Raw genomic sequence first — 23,756 nt, forward strand, 5'->3', positions numbered from 1 at the left:
AATATAGCATCTTATGTCTGACTTTTAAAACCCCTGGTTGCTCGATATATATGCAGTGTCTACATGCTGCTTAAAACAGCATGGAACTAGATGGTTGTCATGTGATGGGCATGGTCCTAAGAAGCTGTCTTCCTGTTGAAGATACTGGGGCCCCAAGTATGGATTTATAAATGAGCAGGAGAGACTTGGGCTAAGATTCCTTTCGAGGATTTCTTTCTTGGTCATCCTTGGCATTCTCTGGTATACATTTTACCATTTTACCCGTGTGTGTGTGTGTGTGCGTGCGCGTGTGCATGCACACGTATGTTGTCCACCTTGAAGAGGTGTGGGCTTCGGTTGCTGAAGTGCATGGGAGTGTGGTGAGCATGTGATGGCAGTGGCTGCACTCCTGCAGGAAACCCTCACGAGCCTGAAGGCTGCCTCAGTCTTACCCACGTGCTTTCTTTGGAGTGCCTCGAAAAATAATCCTGTGTGCTAAGCTCTAACTAACATGCTTAATTCCAACAAACCTAAATGAGAAAAGTGGGCTTCAAGTACTCTGTTTCTCTTGATATGTGACTTAGCCAACACTTAAACCCAGTTCTTTTTTATGTGTACGAGTGATTTGCATACCATCTGTGTGTTGTATCCCGTGTATGCCTGTTGCCCATGGAGGCCTGAAAAGGGCTTTGGGTCCTCTGGAACTGAAGTTACAGATGATAGTGAATTGCCATACAGGTGCTGGGAACTAAACCCAGGACCTCTGCAAGAGCAGCCAGTGCTCTTAACTGCTGGGCCATTTCCCCAGCCCCTCAAGTCCTATTTTGTCTAGCTTGTATCCAAGCCTTCATATTTTTTTAAAGATTTATTTATTATGTATATAGTATTCTGCCTACATATATCCTGTAGGCCAATAGAGGGCACCAGATCTTATTACAGTCACTGTTTTTTTTTTAATTTATTTATTATGTATACAATATTCTGTCTGCGTATGTGCCTGCAGGCCAGAAGAGGGCACCAGACCTCATTACAGATGGTTGTGAGCCACCATGTGGTTGCTGGGAATTGAACTCAGGACCTTGAGAAGAGCAGGCAATGCTCTTAACCACTGAGCCATCTCTCCAGCCCCAGATCTTATTACAGATGGTTGTGAGCCATCATGTGGTTGCTGGGAATTGAACTCAGGACCTCTGGAAGAGCAGTCAGTGCTCTTAACCTCTGAGCCACCTCTCCAGGCCCCCCCTCAAGCCTTCATATTTCCACCAGAGTCCATTTTACGTTGAGTCTCTGGAGTCTCTGCTGTAAAGACTTCTGAACCAGACAAGGCAGCTACTACAACTGCATGGCTTCTGACTGAACACCTGCTGTAAAGTTGTAAAGAGATTAGAAACTAGACCTGTGGACAGGATCTCACGTTTTCTCTTGTAGTCAACAGGAAAGCTGGGTGTGCAGTCACATCTCTGCTAGCCTCGGAGCTGACCAAGGATGATGCCATGGCTGCTGGTCCTGCTAAGGTGTCCAAGAAAAGTGAAGGCGTCCCCACAATCCTTGAAGAAGCCAAGGAGCTGGTTGGCCGTGCAAGCTAAGCTGGGCTCTATGGCCATTGCTGCTCCTAAGTGAAGCCCAGACTGTCTACCTGCAGCATGTGCCTAAATGGTCAAGGGAATATCCCCTGCAGTGGCCACTCCATCACCTGATCCTGATTTTCTGTCTGGCCTGCTGCTCTCTGAACATCACACACAGCTTCAGCTTCCTGGAGGCCAGAAGGAAAGGGCAGTGTAGGGGTGGCCTGAGCCCAGCCCAGCCAACCCTGGCTGTGGTATTACCAAAGCAGGGTCCATGTGTGCTGCCTTAATCCTGACTCCTCCATGTTATCCAGAGATCCTGGTCTCAGACAGAACCCAGCCTGCTTTCTCAGCCCCACTTTCTAGTGGGCCTTCCCCTAGGTCAATCTTGCTGGATTTGTGCTTTTCTTTTGTGGTTTCTCTGGCCCTGAGAACAGCATGGGACTTGTGAAGCTTTGGGCTAGATCCTTTCGCTGCTGGCACCTCTGCTTTTCCTCCTGGCAGTTATTTATTACTCGTGCTGTGGCATTGGGAACTGCTTCTGCAAAAGCAGGAAGCAGATCCCACCCTTACCCTACTTTCCTGGGAAGTCTCCCAGGCAAAGGGTCTCAACCACTCTCCTTGGTTCCACTGTGGCCCAGGTCTGAGCCATAGGCAGGTAGCTAGGGCATAGCGACAGTGTGGGGCCCGCCCCCTGCCCGCTGCCGTGCTTTGTGCCCTTGCCTCCCTGGATCCTCTGTGCCAGCTCTCCCCCCACTTCCCCTCTGCAACTGAGCCCCCTCCCCTATGCCTTCCCCAGAGCTCTGGTGCATCTCATTTGGAGTGTGGGCTGTAGTGTGACCATCCCAACACCTCACCCCTCCATCCAAGGATATGGGAGGTGGAGCCTCCTGGCTGAGAACTTGTTTTGCAAATGGATCTATTTTTATATGAAAAAAATTTTTTAAGGAAAAATAACTTTGGTCCCCTTTCCCATTCATAATAAAAGAGGCTTTGATGGTAGATTCAAATATTCCTGGGGTCAGTCCTGAACATGGTCTAGGTGTTGGCCCCATCCCTCAAGACTTAAACCCTGAGGCCAAGGTAGACCCTTCCCTAACATCAGTTCTGGGGCAAGACCATTTCTCTGGTTGGGCTGGGCCACACCATAGGATAGCAAGAGCTCCAATCCTGTGTTTTCCATGAACGTATTAAATTATCAAGCCAAACGTGCAGATGCTAAGTGGATGCTAAGAAGTAGCACAGGGTTGTACCTCCCCACCCCCCACCCTGGACTGTAGAAGCAACAAGTCAGACTGAGGCCCAAACCTCGGGAAGCTCAGATTCTCTGACTTAGGGTCACTTTCTTGTCCTCCTTTAGCCCCTTCCACTTTCCCTCTGAGGCTACCGAGAAGGAATGATAGACACTGTCCAGGCTTGACACAGGATTCCAGTTGCCAGAGCATGAGGGAGTTTAGGAAATGCAAGGGCGGCCAGTACAGCCCTTGTGGCCAGGGAGCATGGTCCGGGTTGCTAGAGCTCCTGGGCTACTCCTAAGAAGACTGGTGCAGGGTCTGGTTCTTTCCTGAGCCACCTCCTTGCTAGCTGACATCTGGGGCTTTGACCCTTTTCTTTTTTAATCACTTTTGCTAAAATGCATTTAATTAAAAATTTTTTTTTTTAAGTAGAGGGGACAAAATGCAAACTCCTTGCCTCTTGGGCTTCTGGGATGTCATCACCTCCAGTTTGATGGATTTGTTTCCAACTGTCAATAAAGCATTGAAACAGAACCTCCCTTTTAGCCTCCTTTGTAAAACTTTGGACCAGTTCTTTTCACTACAGTAGTCTGGGCATCTCTTCAGTGGTTTCCCAGTCAAAAGCTAACCGGTCTAGCAGACATGAGCTTGGGCATGATGAATGCATGTGGTTTCTGCAGTCCAGGGCCCCCTCTCAGGGCTGTTGTCGCGTTTACTTACAGCTTCTTCCCACACTTTGACCCCTTGGCTTGGAGCCCTAGTTTTTTATCTTATTTCCAACTCCCCACTTTCCCAGCATCTCCAGGTGCCACAGTTTTCTGACCAGTACCTATGTCCTCCATCCCCCATCAAGTTAGAGGGGCTCAACCCCGAGATTGGGATGCTGAGTCTGCCCAACCTGGGTCAGATGCCCCAGGCCAAACACCAGAGGACTTGCCACTAAGCTAGGCTTGTCCAAGCAAGTTTTAACTCCCACAAAGACACCTTACAGTGAGCCTGCCAATGATAGACAGGGTGGGCCTTTGGACAGCCCTATACTAGAAATAAAAACCTTTTAAATAGCTCCTGGACCTGTGCAGCTGCTACCCTCATGTGGCAGTGGCCGGAGGTGTGGGGGTGGCTACCTGCCTCTAAACCCTAGAGGCTGTGTGTTTCATCTCATCTTTGGGGGCCCACACACCAATTAGAGGACCAACCACAGCTGCTTATTGCCTGGAATAGAACCCAGGCGCCTAGCACCCCGCCCTCCCCAACACCAGGCTCTGAGAAAACCCTGCTCTCTCAGCAACCTCACACACCACCCACCCTTCCCGCGCAAAGTCAAAGTCGCCAGGAAGGTTTGGTTTCCATGGCAACAGATCAGGAGGCAGCAGAACTGGTAACCGGAATCCAAGGGAGGAAGCCCAGAAAATGCTCTTCTGGCTCTTCGATAGACATGCCCTCACTGACCCTCCTAAAAACCTGTGTCTCTGTCATTCTCTGGATCAACCCTCCTGACTCCCGCACCTTCTCAAGCTGCAGCAACCCGGGAATCGGATTTAGCAGTGCTAGAAGCTAGAGGGGGAGTGGAGAAGCCGCAGAGAAGAGGGAGGTGGGGACTGGGTTTCAAGGCCATCTCGCGCAGTTCCTTTGACTCCACGAAGAAAGGAATAGGCTCTCCAATTAGGCTTTGCTGCATAAAAAGAATGGGAAGGCAAGTTCCAGGTAGAGAAACTGAGGCTCAAGATAGGAATTGCCTCTCGGACATTCATTCCCACTGTTTTCTTTCAAACCTTTACTGCTACAGTGGAGGAGGGTAGGCACGGGAGACCCCGCCCTCCTCTGGATCAACCTACTCCGGGAGTAGCTTGTGGGGGAAGGGGCGGGAGCTACAGAAAAGTCCCCTGCACCGCCCTCCCAGCAGCAATTGAGTTCCCACCCCCACTCGTGCTCCTGCTTCCCCCTCCCACGCAAGGTCTCCTTTTCTGCCTGGAGACAGCACAGAGCATAAGTAATCTGCGCACTTAGTTGCGCGCGCACTCAAACTCCCCACCCCCACGTTGTTCTCTGCAGCCACACCACTGCATACAGATCCACAAGCACCATTTACAGTCCGTCACCTATTAGAGAACCAGGGTATCGGAAGCACGCACGCCATATTGGACAGTCATGAGGACTGCACGCACGCAATTCAAAACTAGATTGAGATGCTTAGTGACACAGAAGACAACTTGATTCTATTATTTAGGACAAACCCCTTGACTCCACCCACATGTCTTGTGTTCCATCTCAGACGCAGTCAACCTTTCAGAAGAAACCTTTTTTTTTTAATTTTTAATTTTCGAAGAAAAAAGCCATATAAATATTAGAGTATAAAACTTGCGAGAGATATCAGAAGGGGGATGGGCAGGAGCTACGTGACTATGCGAAGAGAAGCTTTTTATAGAGGAGTCAGTACAGGGAGGGGTCGCCGGAGCGTTGTGGACACAGCACAAAACACAGCACAGGCCTGCGCAGGCAGATTGAGATTCAAGGACAGCCGGCTGCGCACAGCCCACCGCCCGCTGCCCACTTCGCCATCACGTAAAAGCACACCACACTACACTATTGGCTATTCTACACCAGCCGGGGGTGGGGGTGGGGGGCGTCTAGACTACTGTAAGGGCCGGGGTCAGAGGAGGGTGGGCAGAGGAAGTTCTATGCACAAGGAGGCACTGGGGGGCTTTAACCAGTCTCTGGCCACGAAGGGGCAGCCTGGGGCCTGGGCAGAGGCCTTCTGAGAAGAAATGGCACCTGGTAAGGTGGAGGCCAGGGACTTGAGAACTACAGGGGCCCAGTGGAGAAGCCCCACCATTGGCTGAGACTTTATGGCCACTTGATCCCTTGTTCAAGCTCCTTGACTCAACCCAGGGGCCAAGAATGGCTTTGCCTAGTCTCCTTTCCTGCTAGGACCATTGACCCTTCTACCAGGGGCACCTCTGGAGTACCCAGCACCCACAGAGGCTCCTCTTTCTTCTCTGGTCTTAAAACCACTTGGAAGTCTTCTTGGACTGAAATGACAGCTTAAATCCACTGGTCCTGGTGGCTCAGCCCAGGCTGGACCAGGGTGGAGGGGTCTGACCTGGTGTTTGTCTATGGCTAGAATTGGGGGATTGGGTGTACCCTGGGTACAGACAGAGCCGCACACCCTGTTAGTGGCTTGGCTGTTTTGTCCCTGTAGCTTCCCACCCCCTACTGTCTCCAGACATGCAAAGGAGTCTCTTCTTTGAGGAGCAGGGGAGTCACAGCATGCAGTGGGAACATCAAACAGTGAAACACAAAAGACTGGTCCCCAGGCGTTGAAAAGAGACTTGGTAGCAAAATGCCTTCCCAAAACCCAGCAAGCATCAATACCAGGGGGATGGTGACTGTCCCCCTAAACTTAAGCACTAGTCTCGGGCTCTAGAAGGAAATGAGAAGACTGGTACCAAACCATGCTTTGGGGGGAAGCTGAACTGAAGGAGAGGCCAAAAGGTTGTGATATTCTTCCAACAATTCAGAAATAGGAGCCTGCTTAGGTCACCTGTCCCCTCAACAGCCCTTGCTCAAGAGAGGGACTGAAGGAGTGGGTGGGGTGGGGAGGAGGGCAGGAGATGAATGAGCCTGACTGAGTTGGAAGGTGGAGGAGTTCAGCTGTAACTAAGGGAGTGTGGCAGGTTTTCCACACAAACCCTACTACCCATGTGGGGGCAATCACTGATTGGATGGATAGGGGTTCCCAGCAGAACTCTCTTTGCATATTCAACCCCCTAGCGCACAGAGAGGGGGTGTTGACTTGGGCACTTGTTTCTGTTTCCCAACGGGGGAGCATGGCCTTGGCTCCTACCAGTATCCTGGGGTGAGCCCTGAAATTCTGAGGCCTGGGTACAAGTAAGGACAAGCTGGACTGGCTGGGGAGGGAGGCTGCCCTGTGACTCAAGGCCTGGCCTCCATATTACTTCTTCTCTTTCTTGCCGGACTTCTTTTTGTTGCCGTTACCGCCTGCTGGAGCCTTGCCATCTCGCTTGCCAGCTGCATTGGTCAGTGTGGCATTGCTGCCAGGGATGTACACATTCTGGCGGTAGTCGGGCACATGCTGCAGGGTGAACTGGGGTCCATAGCGAGCACTCAAGCCCATGGTGCCAGCGCCCCCTCCTAAAGTGGAGCTCCCATCAGCAGCTTCTGCAGAGAGAGGAAGAGCAAATGTTCAGATGAAGTGAGGGACTCTCTTAAACATCAGTTAGTGAATGCTGGTACCGCATCCTGGAACCCGACCGCTGGGAATGCAGTGGCCACCAAGGCAGTCCCGATGCCAAGGAGTGACAAAACACAGGTTTGAGTCCCAGTTCTCCTTTGCCCTGTGATCCTTAGCCAGTCTGCCTAGCCTCCTTGTACTATCTGTTTTCTCATGCATAAAATAAAGGTAATAGAGAGTATTCACTTTGGGTGAGAATTAAATGGGAAGATGCTTCTAAAGTGCCTAGAATACCTTGGTGTGTGGTGGTGCTCAAAACATGCTAGCTAGCATCTCTCTGTGGCTTCAAATACTTTCCCCTGGCGTCCACACTAGACCATGCCTTGTACATTATCCTTCCCTAGCCAAGGCCTGGCACATGCGTATACTCTGCAGTTCTGCCATTAATGTGTATACAGGGGTGTTTCTGTTTGTACATATGTCTATCTGTGTGGTGCTGGGAACTGAACCCCTGTTCTAAGCAAGCACTCCCCAAACTGAACTACATACCTAGTCCAGCCCTTGTTTTGTGTGTGTGTGTGTGTGTTGTTGTTGTTGTTGTTGTTGTTGTTGAGACAGGGTTTTGCTGTAGCCCTGGCTCTCCTGGAACTCACTCTGTAGATCAGGCTGGCCTTGAACTCAAAGATCCGTCTGACTGTGCCTCCTAAGTGCTGGGCTTTAAGGCTTGTTCCACCACGGCCAGGCAGTTCTTGTTGTTTAACACAAGGTCTAACACCAGGTAGGTAGGGGCGGGGGTGGGGTGGGCATGCCTTTAATCCCAGCACTCAGAGGCAGACATATCTCATAGTTTGAGGCCAACCTGGTCTATAGAGCGAGTTTTAGAACAGCTAGGGTTATACAGAGAAACTTGTCTTGAAAACAAAAATAATAAGGTCTCACTGTGTAGCGCTGGAACTATTTAGACCAGGTCTATCTCTGCCTCCTCAGTGCTGGGATTACAGATATGTGTTACCATGCCAGCCCAACATGTATTTCTTTCTTTTTCTGTCCTCCACCACCCCCAACCCCCAGTGCTAAGAACCCACCATGGGCCTTGCACAAGCACTCTAGCACTGAGCTAAGGATCCAACCATGGGCCTTGCACAAGCACTCTAGCACTGAGCTGAGCACCCACCATGGGCCTTGCACAAGCACTCTAGCACTGAGCTAAGGATCCAACCATGGGCCTTGCACAAGCACTCTAGCACTGAGCTGAGCACCCACCATGGGCCTTGCACAAGCACTCTAGCACTGAGCTGAGCACCTACCATGGGCCTTGCACAAGCACTCTAGCACTGAGCTAAGGATCCAGCCATGGGCCTTGCACAAGCACTCTAGCACTGAGCTAAGGATCCAGCCATGGGCCTTGCACAAGCACTCTAGCACTGAGCTGAGCACCCACCATGGGCCTTGCACAAGCACTCTAGCACTGAGCTAAGGATCCAACCATGGGCCTTGCACAAGCACTCTAGCACTGAGCTGAGCACCCACCATGGGCCTTGCACAAGCACTCTAGCACTGAGCTGAGCACCTACCATGGGCCTTGCACAAGCACTCTAGCACTGAGCTAAGGATCCAGCCATGGGCCTTGCACAAGCACTCTAGCACTGAGCTGAGCACCCACCATGGGCCTTGCACAAGCACTCTAGCACTGAGCTAAGGATCCAACCATGGACCTTGCACAAGTACTCTAGCACTGAGCTATGTCTTCTGTGCTTGGTTTTTGGAGAAAAAGGTCACCAAGGCAGTCTCCTGGCATAAAGAGAGAGAAATCAAGAGACAAAACACGGGTAGTTCAAACTAGAAATCCTTCAGCCTCCATTTCCTGAAGGCTGAGATGACAGGCACTCAGTCAGGCACGGTGGGGGGGAGGGGGCTCTGTCCTTAAAACAGGGAGCCAAGGCTGAGAGAAGGCCAGTGGCAGACTATGTGTTACAGTGGGACTCCGTCTTCCGGGTATCTGAATGGTGGAAATAGGTACCTTTGCCTCCTTCACCAATTTGGACCATATCTCTGCTCTGGGGGCAAAGAAATGGGCAAAGGAAGGTTGCCCCTCCCTCCAGGAACAGATGTCTTAGGTATAGCCCAGATATGGGGCTCAGGGCCTGAGGCGGGTGACTTGGTGCCCCTTAGGCCAGCTTCCCACTGAACCGAAGAAGAAACTGGAGCCGGGAGTGGCACACTTGTTCCAAATGCAGGTTCCTGATTTGCATGGTAACGAGATCTCCCGAGGATCTGAGTCCGCGTTAGAGCTGAAGCACAGAAATACCCATCCCGGGGCTTCCGTGAGGATAAGATGAGACACTCATGCTCTGGAGCTTGACAAGTGTTGGATAAATACTGGGCACGGCTGTCCCCTTGTCACCCAGCGACAGCCAGTCCACCGAGCTCTAGGCCCGGAGCTGGTGGTGGGGAGGGAACTGGGAGTTTGGCCCCCAGATTCCCAGCGGGAGGCTCTCAAACCCTCTGTGAGGCAGAGAGAGTTAAAGCCTCAGGAAGGCCCTGCCCAGCCTGACTAAAAGCTGAAGACTTTACCGCCTAGCTGCGGCCTCCACCCTAAACCTGGAAGCAAGCAGACTAAAGCTAAGGAGGCTGAGTAATTCTGGGACATCCACCAGGGGTTGAGAAATCGAGACAGGAAGTAGTTCCAGTTTGGGTAAGAGGGGAAGGCCAGAGAAAGGAAGAGCAGAGATGTCCGGGTCTCTCTGCCTCTCACTCCATCCAGAGTCTGGGTTCCCACAGCTCTCTATTTTCCAGTCCCCGAAGTCCTGGAGCTGAGGGCCTTCTGGGAGCAGGCCTGGGAGGAGGGAACAGCTGCCCCTTCCCATCCCCCTCAGCCCTTTCATTTGCTGACATTTCCCTAATTAACTCCAGGAGGTAGCAATCCTCCATGGCCCACCCCTCCTCTCAAACTGACAGCCTCTGCCAGCCTGAGAAAGGAAGGGGGAAGGACCTAGATCCAGTTTCAAAGAGCCAGGATTCCAAAGTGATTTAGGGGCTTAAGAAGATAGGTGTGTGTGTGTGTGTGTGTGTGTGTGTGTGTGTGTGTGTGTGTGTGTTGAAAGAATGTGAGGGAATAGAGAAGGAGGACCAGCAGAAAGCCAGGAAGTGCTTAACTGAGTGACAGGGAAGTCTAAAATTGAGGTGGATCAGCAGGGAGAGATGCTGTGTGCAGCGGAAGCTAACACTGGAGTCCGCCCCGTCAGCTCGGCCTTAAGTGGCTGTGTGATCTTGTCTCAGGGTCTGTATACCTCAGCTCGCCCGGCTCTGGAGCTGTGGGGGAGGGGGGCAGAAGAAGCTGGATTGCCAACTTTGACCTTCTGGTCATGTCCTACCCCCCAAGACTTGGCCTAGGCAGGGACCAGGGCTTTCTCCTAGTCGCAGAGGACGCGTACTTAAGAGTGCAAAAAGCAGGGTCGCTTCTAGCTGGAGGAGGGGTGCTGGCTTCCTCCAGCTCCAAACTCATTACCACATTCCCCTGGTCCCCTTGATATTACCAGTCCTAGTTAGACAAAGACTCCACAACAGCAATAGCCAGAGATAGCCAAGGAAGCGAGTTCAGAGCTGGCGGAGCTGCAAAACCGCAGCCTCCTTTTGGGTACACCTCCCCCAAGGGTTTATTTAAGAGCTCTTTCAAGGGTCCCTCCCTTCTCCCCTCGCTGGGCTGGGCTCCAGGAGCCTCTCGGGAGACTAGAAAGTAGGTGTGAAAGTGAGAGCAAGACTTGACCCTGCCACCTCCACCCAGAAGTCTATTTCCCTGGAGCCCCAGGCTCAGCCTTGGGTCAGGTCCTGTGTGGGCCGCACGGGTGGAGCCCTGACAGGGGAGCCTGCCCGCGGCCATGGCACTGCTCCAGGGAGACCTTCTGGGAAGGTTTTGGACCATAAATACTGCTTCCAGTCTGTTTTTAGCATCTGGATTTGAGCTGAAAAGCCTGCTTTCTGGCCTTAGGGCTCAAGGCCACAAAAGCTAAAGAGACCTGTTTACTTCCCTCAAGAGCTGGACCTGGCACCTCCCCAGGCCCAGTGTCTGCAACTGGTCGGTCAAGGATCTCAACCCCGTCACAAGAGGTTGACAGCCCCCAGCATCTTCCCCCTCCTCTGCACTTTGGTCAGCCATAGGCCAGGCATCATTGGCTCTCACAGACAATCGAGGGTAAGATTAATAAATCATAACAAGTAAAAATATATGGTGTCCAGCTATCTCTGAACTTTAGGTAGACAATGAAAATTTTTAATTCACTTTGCCTTGTGAAACAGTTTAAAATGGATTTATACTAAAACTGTATATAACCCGGGCAGTGGTGGGGCACTCCTTTAATCCTAGAGGCGGAGGCAGGCAGATCTCTGGGTTCGAGGCCAACCTGGTCTACAGAGTGAGTTCCAGGACAGCGAGGGCTACACAGAGAAACTAACTAGAAAAAAACAAAACAAGACAATGAAAACAATAGCAACAACAAAACCAAAAAGGATATATTCATCTGAAATTTATATTTAACTGGGAACCCTAGATTTTATCTGGCAACTCTAATCAGGGAGAATAATGCAGGGCAGAGCTGGAGAATTCAGCCTCTGGGTCCAGTCAGCTAAGAGGGAAACAGGCTGGATCTAAAGTGGAAGAAAGAGCATGACCCTGGGAGCGGAGCTGAGGTTGAATCCCAGCTCTGCTGAATACTGGGACACTCCAGGTGAGTGACATTTCATATCGCTCTGCTCTGCATCTTGCCATTATAGAGACGATTAGTTGAAGCATGCCCTAAAAGTCCTGCCATAATGACAGAGGGGCATTTCTCCTGGCTCTGTACCTATCAGTCTTGTACACCCAAGAGCAAAGCTATGGATTCAGGTTTGAGTCCAGGACTTTAAAATCTTCTGTAAGTTTCCAGTAGACTTCATTTTCCTGGGTCGGAAGTTAGTCCTTATCAACAGGTGTTAGATTCTTTTTCTTATAATTTATTCCATTTTAATTTAATTTTTTGTATTAGAATACAAAGTAATGACTTTTACTGTGGTACCTTGACACATGTGTGCAATCGAAATTAGATTCTGATTCTGGGATGTCTTTGTCCAGCATGTACGAAGTCCTGGGGGCCTGATCCCTAGCGCCTTACACACCAGGCAGAGTATCACACAGCTATAATCCCAGCACTAAGGAGGTGGAGTTGGAAATCAGCCTGGCTACAGGAGCCCTGGTCTCAAAAGAAAAGTGCTTCTTTTTTTCTTTCCTTTCTCTTTTTATCCCAACAGGTCAATAAAGATAATGACTAATCAATTATAGCACTCTCACTAGAATTACTGTCTGCCGAGCCTATGCTGAGGACCTCATGCTTGACCTCAAACAGCACAGTGAGTTCTATAAATATTTCATAAGTGAAAGTAAAGCCTACAGGGGCTTAATAGTTTACCTAATGCCATATCCCTAAGTGGGGACAAGCAGGATTTGAACCCAGATTGGCCTGCTTCCAAAGTCTGTGCTCTTTAGTGTTAGGGAGCTGATTGTTTGCTCTGCAGAGGACCCTGTGACTCTTGATGTATAACCACTGGCTGAATCAATGTTACGACTGAGGTTCTTTCTTAGCCTTGTGGGAAAACTACAGTCCTGATCTGGAGGCAAGGGGGAGCAGAAAAGAGTGGGCTGATATAATCTGCTGGGAACATCCACACGCACTAACGGGGTCTGGCGCGTGCCGGGCCCAATCCTCCTGCCTTGGTCTATAGAATACTGAGATTACAGATGTGTGCCTCCGCACCCAGCTCCCAGTTAGACTTGTGACTACTCACTTTACTTGCTCACTCTGCTCTGGGCATTTTCAGACCTCTCAATCCCTTTGTTATCCCCCAACCTGGAGTAGGTCATGGAAGATTGCCTGATCTTCCAGAGAAGTCATACAGATTTATACCCCATTTATAGCTATGATGGCAGCACCCCTCAGTCTCCCATCCTCTTACACCCATGGGTACCACTTACCACTGGCAGAGGCCAAGATCATGGCTTGCAGCATCTCTGTATCAAACTGGTTGTTGGGCCAGGTGCCGGTTTCATCACCATTTTGGGAGCTGGGGAGACAGTTAAATAGTCAGCAGTAGCCAAGGCTAGCCCTGCTCATTCTCCCTGAGTCTCTTCCTGGGGTTCCCAAATCTAGTGCCTTATCCCCACCCCATACCTAAGACTTGTTTCCGAGTGGAGTGGGAAGCCAACCCCAGTGAGTCCGTTCCCTGGACCCACTCTCTGCTGTCTCAGGTGCATTAAATGAATGCCATACTTCCATTCTTCAAGATAGGCTGTGGCCACTGTTGCAGCCTGAGACATCAGACCGTCTTCCGAGGACAATTTGAGGGAATGTCTCATAGCTAGAGGAAGGGCCAGGAAAAAGAGAGGAAATACCAGGAAAACACTCAGCCCTAAGTAACCCGAAAGCAGTGTCCCAAACTCAGATCTGCCCGTCCCTAAAGTCCACAGTCACACCACACTGTCCGTCCTGTTTTACAAGCACACCTTCCTGGCTCTCGCCAATTTCCCAGTGACTTCCCTCTCAAGATCTCTCTTGCTGACCCCCAGATAAACCACACACAACCTTTGTTTTAGCAATGTAAATAAAATGTGTCCCCGGGGATTCTAAAATTCACGGGGCTGGGCTGTGCCCTGTTGTGTGGTCCTGGAACTACTGGTGTCCCATCTGCTCCTTTGCTACTTTGACCTCTGTGGCTTGGGGACCAGTGCCAGCCTCCTACTGAAACACTCGGTAGGAAGCCTGAGCACCTGGGCTTCTTTAGGTCCCTGGGCAACACTGTGCCTTGAAAGCATGAAGTGACTCATGCCTCTAAAACCAGAGTGCTAAGAAATTGCGATTCATTGTGGACCTTCCTGTGGTGACAATTTCCATGACTCCTTCCTTCCTTCCTCTCTGTCTGTCTGTCTGTTTCTGTTTGTTTGTTTTCATGACAGTCTCACTCTGTACGCCAGGCTGGCCTACAACTCATATAACCTATGTGGGCCTCAAACTCACGGTAATTCTCCTGCCTCAGCCTCATGAGTGCTGGGATTACAGGTATATCCAGCCATACCTAGCCATCATATGGATTTTCAAAGATCAAATTATTCTAGTTTGCAGGGGCGAGGAAAGAAATCGCACACCTATCTTGGCCCACATTGAAACAATCTGGCTCACAGAAGATCCCCCAGTCAACAACTGCTGCCTGGCTGGGCCTGGTGGTGCATGCCTATAATCCTAGCACTCGGGAGGCTGAGACAGGAAGATTTTTTGAGAGTTTAAGATCAGTCTGAGCTGCATAGGGATAAATTTGCCTCAAACAAGTAAATAAATAAAAGTTGCTTGAATGAATGAGAAGAGCTCATGGGAGAGTCGGGTTCCTATGAAGTAAAAAAAGGTTGGCATTGAGGAAAAGGCTTCAGGACAGATCTTGAAGAGTGGAAGAAAGTGCGTGTACTCATGCATGTGTGTGTAACCCTGGAAGAAAGCGCATGTGAGTATGTGCATGCGTGTGTGTGTAACCCTGGAAGAAAGCGCGCGTGAGTGTGTGCATGCGTGTATTTGTGTAACCCTGGAGGCTGAGGGAGGAAGACTGAGTTTAAGGCCAGCCTGGTTATACAGAAAGACCCAGTCTTAAAAAAAACCAAGACTAGCTCTGAGGTAGAGTGCGGTAGAGTGCTTGCCTAGCAGTAGACAAACAGATAAACACAGCTTTATAAGGCTGGCCACTGTGGTGGGTGTCTGTGATCCCAGTGCTGCAGAGGCCAGGTGGGTTAATCAGTTGAGCCCCAAAGTTAGAGGTGAGTCTGGGCCACATAGAGAGCGCTTGTTTCAAAAGAGATAAGACAGAAATGAAAATAGCCATAGCGAAGAAGCCTGGGGACACAACTTCTACCAAGGGAACAAACAATTCTGATAACAAGGCAAACAGATGCCAAAAGTTGCTAACAGGACAGACTGACAGTAAGTGCTTCCTGATGTGGTCAGTGGTCAATCCAGAATACCACCCATGGAATGTTCCTGCTGAGACTGTTGAGTTATGTTGCTGTTTAGCCAAAAGAATCAACAAACCCAGACTATGGGCATCTAAAAGACTACTGGTCTGGAAGCTTTAAAAGTATCTATGTTACTGGAGAGATGGTTCAGTGGTTAAGAGCACTGACTGCTCTTCCAAAGGACCCGGGGTTCAACTCCCAGCACCCACATGACAGCTCACAGCTGTCTGCAATTCCAGTTTCAGGGGACCCGACACCATGGCAAAACACAAATGCACATAGAATAAAAATAAAATTGCAAAGAAAAAGAGTAAAAGATCTATGTCATAAAAACAAAGGTAAGGAGGCTGTTCTGATTAAAGCAGAAGGAAGAGACATGGCAAATGTAATTCATGCTCCTTGATCAAATTCTAAATTTAATTTAAAAAGCAGATTAAAAGGCTATAGTGAGAGCATGTGGGAAGGCTTGCTAGTGGACTGTGCCTTCCAGTATATGTTAACTTCCTCAAAGATGACCGTTATTTCTGTGATCTCATAGGAGTCGAATGTGATGGCGACAGTTCTTTTACATAGCTCCCAAAGGAAAGAACTTGTGCTTTCTGTGCGTGCGCGCACCTTCCTGTGCGTGCGTGCACCTTCCTGTGCGTGCGTGCGTGCACCTTCCTGTGCGTGCGTGTGTGCACCTTCCTGTGCGTGCGTGCACCTTCCTGTGCAAGTGAGTAGTAAATTAGGTGCTTTTGCTTTTTTATTTTAACACAAGACTGTGTACTTTAGCATACTGTCCTTTCAACTTTTGGATAGGTTTGAGGCATTTTAAAGTTACAAACCTGAGGGTAAAGCCAGTCACCTAGGAGGCAGGGGTGTGGAAGACAGCTCACAAGGTGCTCACAAGGTGCTCACGGGGTTGGGGTGGGGTGGGGTGGCTATGTCCTCAGCTCTCAAGGCAGGGGAGGGACATGCCCTTGTCCTCAGTAACTTGGGTGAGGGGTAGGGGGTGGGGGTGCACAGGTTAAGGAAGCAAGAAAACATTTTGGCTTTCTCCTCAGAGTTCTGGAATGCTCCTGGGGTGCTTAGAAGCTAGGTTGCCATGGTGAGATTTAACTATGTCAAACTCATTCTTGCTCCTGGGCAAGGATGGAGGGTGTGAGGGTCCTCTTAAGAGGACAGGAAAACCCCTGTCTTCATGCAGCCCAGGAACCTTCAGTCTCCTCTGATTGAGCTGTGGGGAGAACACAGGTGGAGGTCACCCAGGGTGGGAGGGTGCCCTGGCTGGACAGTGCTGCCTAGGGAAAACAGTGAGGGCAAGGGCGGCCTCGAACCGTGGCTGGTGGACTGGCAGGAAAATGCTTGAAGGCTAGAGGCCAAGCAGGTGGGCAGGCTGCCAGCTTTCTGCAGCTGGGCAAGAAATGACCCGGATTGGGGGAGGGTGGGGAGCGGGGCGGCTCTGAGCCCTGGGCCTCCTGGGCCATGGTCACCATCTATTTCATCCTTAGAAGCACCCAGTCGATAAGGGCTGTGATTATCCCTGATTCTGGCAGATGAAAGGAAGGCTTGAAGGCCCTCAGAGTCATGCACAGCTAGTTAAGTGAGAGAACCACAGCTCCCAACTGGCCTTAAATGACCCGAAAGCCCCTGATGATCTCACACAGAGAAACTTGGCTTCAACAAGGCGCCCCTGGATCCCTAGGAGCAGATTCAGGGGGCTTTCCCAAGATTTGGAGACAAAAGTAAACATGAAGGAGGTGGACTGTGTTTAAGAGCCCATTTCCCAAGCACCCATGTATTCTGGCTATCCCTGTGTGTGGAGGCTGGGAGGGGCATATATGGGCTGTGCTGCGATAAAATATTCCCTGCGTTAAGCTCAGAAAACGTGAGAAGCCAGGGAAAGCCGCACTGACAACAGTCTGTGCTTAATCATGCTAAAATATGAAGGAATGTTTGTTAGCATAGCAAGAATCTATTAGCCCTGAAAATATCCATATCTATCCACATGAGGTGCTATTATGCAACACTTAAAAGGCTTCTGAAGAGTTTCTACTGATATGGAGGAATTCTTCTGACATGTTATAAGGAAGAAAAAATAGGCTTCAGTAATACCGGAAAGATGACCTCAATTCCTATTTAATTTTTTAGTTTTTTTTTTCAATTCCTATTTTTAAAAAATGGTAAGAATATAACAGTTGACTGGTAATGAAAATTCTCATTGTGAACAAGTTTGTCAGACTTTAAAAAAGAAGCTTATATATGCAGCTTGACTATAGAAATAAAAATGCTTAGAAAGATACATAATGAGTATGTTAATGACTCAACGAATAAATTGCAGCCAAAAGATAAAAATGGTGGAAAAGGAACATTTATACTAAAAAGGATTAAGAGACTTAGGAGACACCAAACCAAATGCATATATATATATATATATATGTATATATATATATATAACATATATATAATACACACACATACATATATTGGTTTTTTGAGACATGGTTTCTCTGTGTATTCTTGGCTGTCCTGAAACTCTCTTTGCAGACCTCAGGCTGGCCTCACACTCACAGAGATCCACTAGTCTCACTCTCCCAAATGCTGGGATTAAAGATGTGCACCACCACTGCCTGACTTAAATATACATATATTTTAAATTTTTTTTCTTTTTTTTCTAGACACAGTCTCTATGTAGCCTTGGTTATCCTGGAACTCACTATGTAGACCAGGCTGGCCTTAAACCTACAGAGATCTGCCTGCCTCGGCCTCCAGAGTACTGAGATTAAAGACATTCACCAGCACATCTGATTGGAAGAAAAAAAAAAGACCATAAAATCCCAGATGAAATTCTGTAATGTTTGGGTTTTGAGAAATAATCCAAGGGGGCACAGTGTGGGGATCTCAGCAGCACCAGAGAAGGCACAGAGTCAGGGCTGAATGGCAGGGCCTGAGAGCGTCAGCACATTCTATTTTCATATCTATACTTTTTTTTTCTATACTAAAAAGTCAGCAGCTGGGCAGTGATGTCACACGCCTTTAATCCCAGCACTTGGGAGGCAGAGGCATGTGGATCTCTGTGAGTCTGAGGTCAGCCTGGTTTACAGAGTGAGTTCTAGGACAGCCAAGGCTACACAGAGAAACCTTGTCTCGAAAACAAAAACAAAAAATGTTAATACTTCTTCTTAGATTATGGGGAAGTTTCTCTTTTTTTCTATATCTCCTATTTTTCTATCTCTCTTGAGCTGCTCAAATATATGTTCTGGGAACTGAACTCTGGCCTCTGGCAGAGTAGCAAGGACTCTCAACCTCTGAGCCCGAGCCAACTCTCCAGCCCTGAGAATGTACTATTTTATGAGGAGCGGGGAGAAAGCTGTTGTTTGTTGAAGAACTGCCCAATCTAAGAGACAGTGGGGTGGGGTGGGGTGGGGGACAGTGTCTCAGTGGAGGAATGGAAGGACTCCCAGGTTGGAGAAGAATATAATGTGAACACAAAGGAGAACAAGGTGGTTGGCACCGGAGACTCTGTAACCAGCTGTAGAGCAAGGCACAGCCCAGGTTACAGCCCGGAAGAGAGAAATAGCTTTTTGGGCTCAAGGCTTGGAACAGTCATTGTGCTGGGACCAGAGGCCAGAAGGATGGCCGGAGAAGGCACAGTGTGGGAAGGAGAAGCATCAACTAGCAAAGAACTTTGGAATGTGACTCTTGCCCTTTTGTCTGGGCAGTGTGCCTACTAGTGTTGCCTTAAAGTTCGCCCTGGGTTACGGAAGGAAGGAATTTTCTTCCTTATCTTCAGCTGGTTGACTTGCACTCATCCTTCAGATTTCCCCACCTCATTGTCTTCTGGTGTCTTTCTGCTCTCTGACTAGGTCAGATCCCCATGGCAGGCTGCCCTTCCCAACACTCAGCACACTGCCAGCTCCTGAGGTTGGGGGCCATCTCTACCTATCCCACCTCGCTGAGGGCTAAATGAAGGAGGGAAGCTGGAGCCTCTGGATTACACCCTGCTTTTGTTGTATCGTGGCCACTTTGGGGCGGAGTAAAAAATGTCCCAACTGCAACAAATTAGCTATGGGAGGGGGAGTCTCCTGAGCTTTGTCATCTCCCTAAGAGCTCTGCCATGGTCTCTGGGCCTCTCATTGATGAGAGGGACCTGCGGCAGGGGAAAAGATGCTCCCCAGGGGTATATGAGAAGCAACTGTTGGGGCTTCCAAGATTAGCAACAACTGTGGCTTCAGGGCCAGGGTCTTGGCTGGCCAGGGTGAAGGAGCATTATTGCACAACATGCCTCAAAGCTGCTGCAACTCAAACGTCACCTTCCTGGAAGCGTTTCCTAATCTCCTCTTCCCTATTCCACTCACCCTCTTCTTCCATGAACTTCAAGGATTTTGTAACTAGACATTTTTGTGTGTGTGTTTGTTTGTTTAGTGTGATTGTTGTCCATTTTCTTTCCTCGATTGGACTGGAAACTTTAGAGTTTCGATGGGTGTCTGCATGTTAGCACAGTGCCTGGCACATAGTAAATGCTCAATAAAAACTCAGTGAATGAGTATGAGAACAACCTACAAAAAGCTGGCAACGCCAGCAAGGAAAAAGGAAACAGCTCGGGTCAAAGCAGGGGCAACAGCAGCCCCAGCCTTTTTTTTCTGGCTGTCTTTTAGGGGCCTTCTAGGAAGTTCTTTGCATTCCTGACGCTGCAGACAAGCCTGCGCATGCCTAGGAGCTGGAATTTGTACTTAGGGCTTCTGGATTCTTGTAGCTAGGGCTTGGCCCCTGAGGAAGAAGCAGAATGAAAGCCCCAAAACTCACCATCTTAGCATGTTGGACAAACATAGAAAGGGAGCAAGGCAAGCCCTGCTTCCCTCCCTGAACCAATTCTTCTCAGCTCCTGGCTTCTGCCTAGCAGGATGGCCCAGATCCCATCCCATGCCCCTCAGACCAACTGAAGGTCTTTCTGCTGAAGTCCACCCTCCTCCCCACCCCCATAGGGGGTTCCTGTCTCAGCAGGAATTTATACCCGACTGAAAAGAGCAGCTGGGGCAGCCAGGGTGGGAGGGGGAGTGGTGGAGGGCAGCTATCAAAGGCTCCAAGTGTGGGGGGCGGGAGAAGGAGGCATCTGGGTGCCAGCTTGCCCACAAATGCCAAGAAATGAGAAATGAGGGACAGGGATTGTGTGTGTGTGTATGAGAGAGAGAGAGAGAGAGAGAGAGAGAGAGAGAGAGAGAGAGAGAGAGAGAGAGACTCTGAATGAGAAACAGAATAGACACGGAGACTGAATGACACAGTGAGCCTTAGAACAGAAGGGAAACGGAAAGAGAGAAAGAGGAGGATGGAACACAGATAGAAGGCCACAGCGCCGCAGGAAATAATTGGAACGGGAGAGAAACAAAAGAGAACAAGGGACAGAGAGAAAGGAAAAACAGTCTGGCACTAGGAAGAGTTAATGTGTCTTTCCTTCTAATTGTATTGAGCACCGTGCTATGGCAGGCACAGTACAGGAAAGGCGCAGACCAGGGCAAGGTGACACAGGTGTCAGAGATGGAGAAAGGGAGAGGCGGAGACCTCAAACTGAGATGGAGACTTTGGGGAGGGTGTGGGCTGGAAAGAGGAGGCAGAGATAAAATCTGGTAAGCAGACAGGGCAGGACAAGTGTGGGGTCAGGAGGCAGCTGGAGAAGCAGGGTGAGGGAGCCCTAGGACAGCTTCCTGTTTCTTCTGTTGTCATGAGACTGTATCCAGCTGTGTGGTTTCCTTTTTCCACAGCGCTCTCTCTCTCTCGCTCTCTCTCTCTCTCTCTCTCTCTCTCTCTCTCTCTCTCTCTCTCTCTTCATTTTCCTCCAGGTTCTGACTGGGAACAGCCTGCTTTTCTCTTGCCCCATTTCCTATGCTCCAGTCGCAGGTCAGGCTAGAGCCAGGCTCGACCCAGAGAGAAGAATGTAAACAATGGATGGGTACAGAAAACCCTCCTCACCCCACCCCCACCCGTCTATCCCTGGGTCCTAAGGAGCCTTCAGGAGATAGAAAAATGTGCTTGTGACTGGGAGAAGGAAGAGGGTGAGTGGGTGAATTTTGCTTCCAAAATAGGTTGGAGTAGTCATCTCTTTTTCCTGTGGGTCTGTATAGCAGCACCCAAGACACAAAAGCCTCCTTGAAATCATGAAATGAGGGAAGAAGCCATTTGTAGAAAATACCGAGCCCTCCCCTCATCTCCTCCCACGTCATCACCGAGAAAATGCCGCAGAGAAGAGGGTGGGCTGGAGATTTTGTCACCTACCCGCTTGTGCCGGGTCTCTGGGCTTGAGAGAAACGCCAGTCGGTGTTGGGCGGGGCTTGCTGTGGAGAAAACAGAGGGAGAGTGGTGAGAGGCTACGGATCCCTGGGGATGGGGGTGGGGAGCGAGCAAAGGAAGAAGGAAAGGGGATAAGATGGGGGAGGGTAGGCACATCTCCCAAAGGTGGGGGTGGGGAGAACCAACCCAGAGACTAACAAAGTATTTCTTAGGATCACTGTGAATAAGCACATATTTCTTTGCTGAAGAAATGGATCCCTTTTTTTCCTGTCCCAGACTCAGAACATCTGAGCCAAAATTCAAGGACTCAAAGTGTCTTCTGTGGAGCTGGGGGGAAAGTGCGGCAAAGCGCCCCCTCCTCAAATAGCAGAAAGGCTTTTAAAATCCACCAGCCCTAGAAAGGAGCCATTCAGTTCCTCGGCTGGGAACAAAGCAGCGGCTGTAGCAAGATGGCTGCTGCTCTGGGTAACCCTTGTCGTGCCAAGCTGCGAAGTGGCACCTCCTCCAGGCCCTCGCTCTCAAAGACCTCTTCCCACAGCTAAATACATTATTAATTTAGGAGTCATGCCAGCCTGGGCCTTTATAGGGCATCCAAGCCCCAGGATGCCTCTCACCCCCAGAACTTCATGCCATACAATGGCCCGTGACCAAGGAGATAGAACAAGGCAGCTCTGTCCAAGGCAGAGGAAATGGCTGGGATGGAGTTCTGAGGAACCACATTCTACGGTCTCCGAGAAGAGCCTTCCAAGTCCCCAGCTGCAGCCCTCTCGCGCCCAGCTAGATGTGCAGGGCCCTGCTGGCCATCGCTTAATTTCCGAGTTCCGCGGGTTCTTCAGGGGATGTGGTATCACCCCACCACACAGTCTCCTACAGTCAAGTCTCTCCCAGTTCCTGGGACGGACTGGTAATTAATTCTCACCCAGGCTCCCAGGAGAAGAGAGTGTGAGCATCTCTCATTACACTGGGGAGAAGGAAGACCCGGGACTTGCCAGTGACTCACACTGAGACTCCCAAGTGACAGCGGTGTGAGTGGAACCCAGAAGGTGCATCGGGTGCCGTGAGCACCCGGTCCGGGGCTGCCATAGAGAAGGGTGCAGACCCTTAACCACTGTCCCCTTTGACTACAGAAGGTGCGTGAGGGTGCAGGATTGTGATCAGACAGGAAGCCTAGCAAAACTCTACACCCCGTGGAAAGAGCAGGAGCAAGTTTGTTCAGCGAGGGCTGCAGAGAAAGGGGAGCTCCAAAGCCTTTCTGCCGCATTTGAGGTCCTAAGGAGGAAAGCACCCCATCCCTCCATCCGGTCTCATCCTAACAGAGGCCAACCATCTCTTGTCCAGCTCTATAAACTTCAAGTGCCAAGCAGTTCAAAGCATACACTGAATTCCAACAGACCTGGGTTAGACTCTTTATATCATTTATTCCTAATTTGAGCGACTTGCTTGACTTCTGCCAAAGTAATTACCGTTGGGCTAATAACAATCCAGGAACATAGGAGGGCACATGAAATATTCTGGTTCTTTTGTTTGTTTCTATTTTGTTTTATTTTTCAAGACAGGGTCACTTTGTAGAGCCCTGGCTGTCCTGGAATTCTCTCTGTTGATCAGTCAGACTCAACAGAGGTCCTCCTGCCTCTGCTTCCCGAGTGCTTCTGGCTCTTTAGGGAGGTGTGTAGTAGGGCCTCTCAAGCAACTATCAGAAGTATCTGGAGATCTTTCAAAACTATAAACTCCATACAGCAGAGGCAGGGTGGAGGAGAATGGACAGACTTTTTGAATAAAAGCTTCTTTGTTTGTGGAGACATGCTTTTACCATTTCTGTTTCCCCCGACTTTAGGGCTACCTCTGGCATGGCAGGAGCTGTGGTTTCCCATCAGTCAGAGGAGGGAAGATTTGTCAAGAGTCTCAGGCACTCTGATCAATCCTCCTCAAATCCTGACCCCAGATCTCTGGGCACATTTACGACGGAGCCAAAGCCTAGTTTTGAATCGCCAGAGCAGGGGGAGGAAAGGGTCGCTACTGGGGTCCCAAGCCTGCAGTCCTAGGACTGCTTATTGCCCAACCAAGGCCTTGTATTTTAAGAGGGGCACAGGTACTGAGAGTGAAGGACTCAGTACAGAGCCCCAGGGCACGCCAGACCTGGGGCCTAGCAGGTTCCACCCCAGAGGGCCAGCGTCACTCCTGCCTCAGGACATTAGGGGCGGAGGTAATCCCGTCTGCGGGGGCGGGGCGTGGTGGGAGGGCTGGAGAGAAATTCCTGAGTCCTGACTTTATCCCGGGCAGGAGCGACCTGGGAACCTCACCAGGTATTAGTTAACCGCGTGCGCTTCCGGAGAGACCCGAGGGGCTAGTTGGGGAGGGAAGGGGCGGCGCATGGGTGTGATCAGCACCGAGGACAACCAGTCGGCCCAAGCCGAACACCTGGCGGCCGCAGTGGTTGGCTAGAGCTGGAATAAGTAGAGTTGAAGTTAAACGATGACGTCACGAATCGTGAGCGT

General features: G+C 50.0%; 2 protein-coding genes across 25 annotated transcripts in view; one reads left to right on the forward strand and one right to left on the reverse strand.

The window, feature by feature from the left end:
* The window catches only part of Diaph1 (diaphanous related formin 1), a 95,866-nt gene extending 92,553 nt beyond the window's left edge, over positions 1-3,313 (forward strand). For both annotated transcript variants that reach the window (XM_075968923.1, XM_075968924.1), the window contains one exon: positions 1,408-3,313. In XM_075968923.1, coding sequence (XP_075825038.1) covers positions 1,408-1,565 — 158 coding nt within the window. In that variant the 3' untranslated portion in view covers positions 1,566-3,313. The remainder of the gene's footprint in view (positions 1-1,407) is intronic.
* A 1,750-nt stretch (positions 3,314-5,063) lies between these two features.
* LOC142847804 (protocadherin gamma-C4) overlaps positions 5,064-23,756 on the reverse strand; it is a 191,244-nt gene continuing 172,551 nt past the window's right edge. For all 23 annotated transcript variants that reach the window (XM_075968885.1, XM_075968887.1, XM_075968888.1 and 20 more), the window contains exons 2-4: positions 21,247-21,305; positions 12,976-13,064; positions 5,064-6,958 (exon numbers count right to left, since the gene is read on the reverse strand). In XM_075968885.1, coding sequence (XP_075825000.1) covers positions 6,732-6,958; positions 12,976-13,064; positions 21,247-21,305 — 375 coding nt within the window. In that variant the 3' untranslated portion in view covers positions 5,064-6,731. The remainder of the gene's footprint in view (positions 6,959-12,975; positions 13,065-21,246; positions 21,306-23,756) is intronic.

Source organism: Microtus pennsylvanicus, chromosome 4, assembly GCF_037038515.1.
Source record: "Microtus pennsylvanicus isolate mMicPen1 chromosome 4, mMicPen1.hap1, whole genome shotgun sequence".
Classification (NCBI taxonomy): Eukaryota; Metazoa; Chordata; class Mammalia; order Rodentia; family Cricetidae; genus Microtus; species Microtus pennsylvanicus.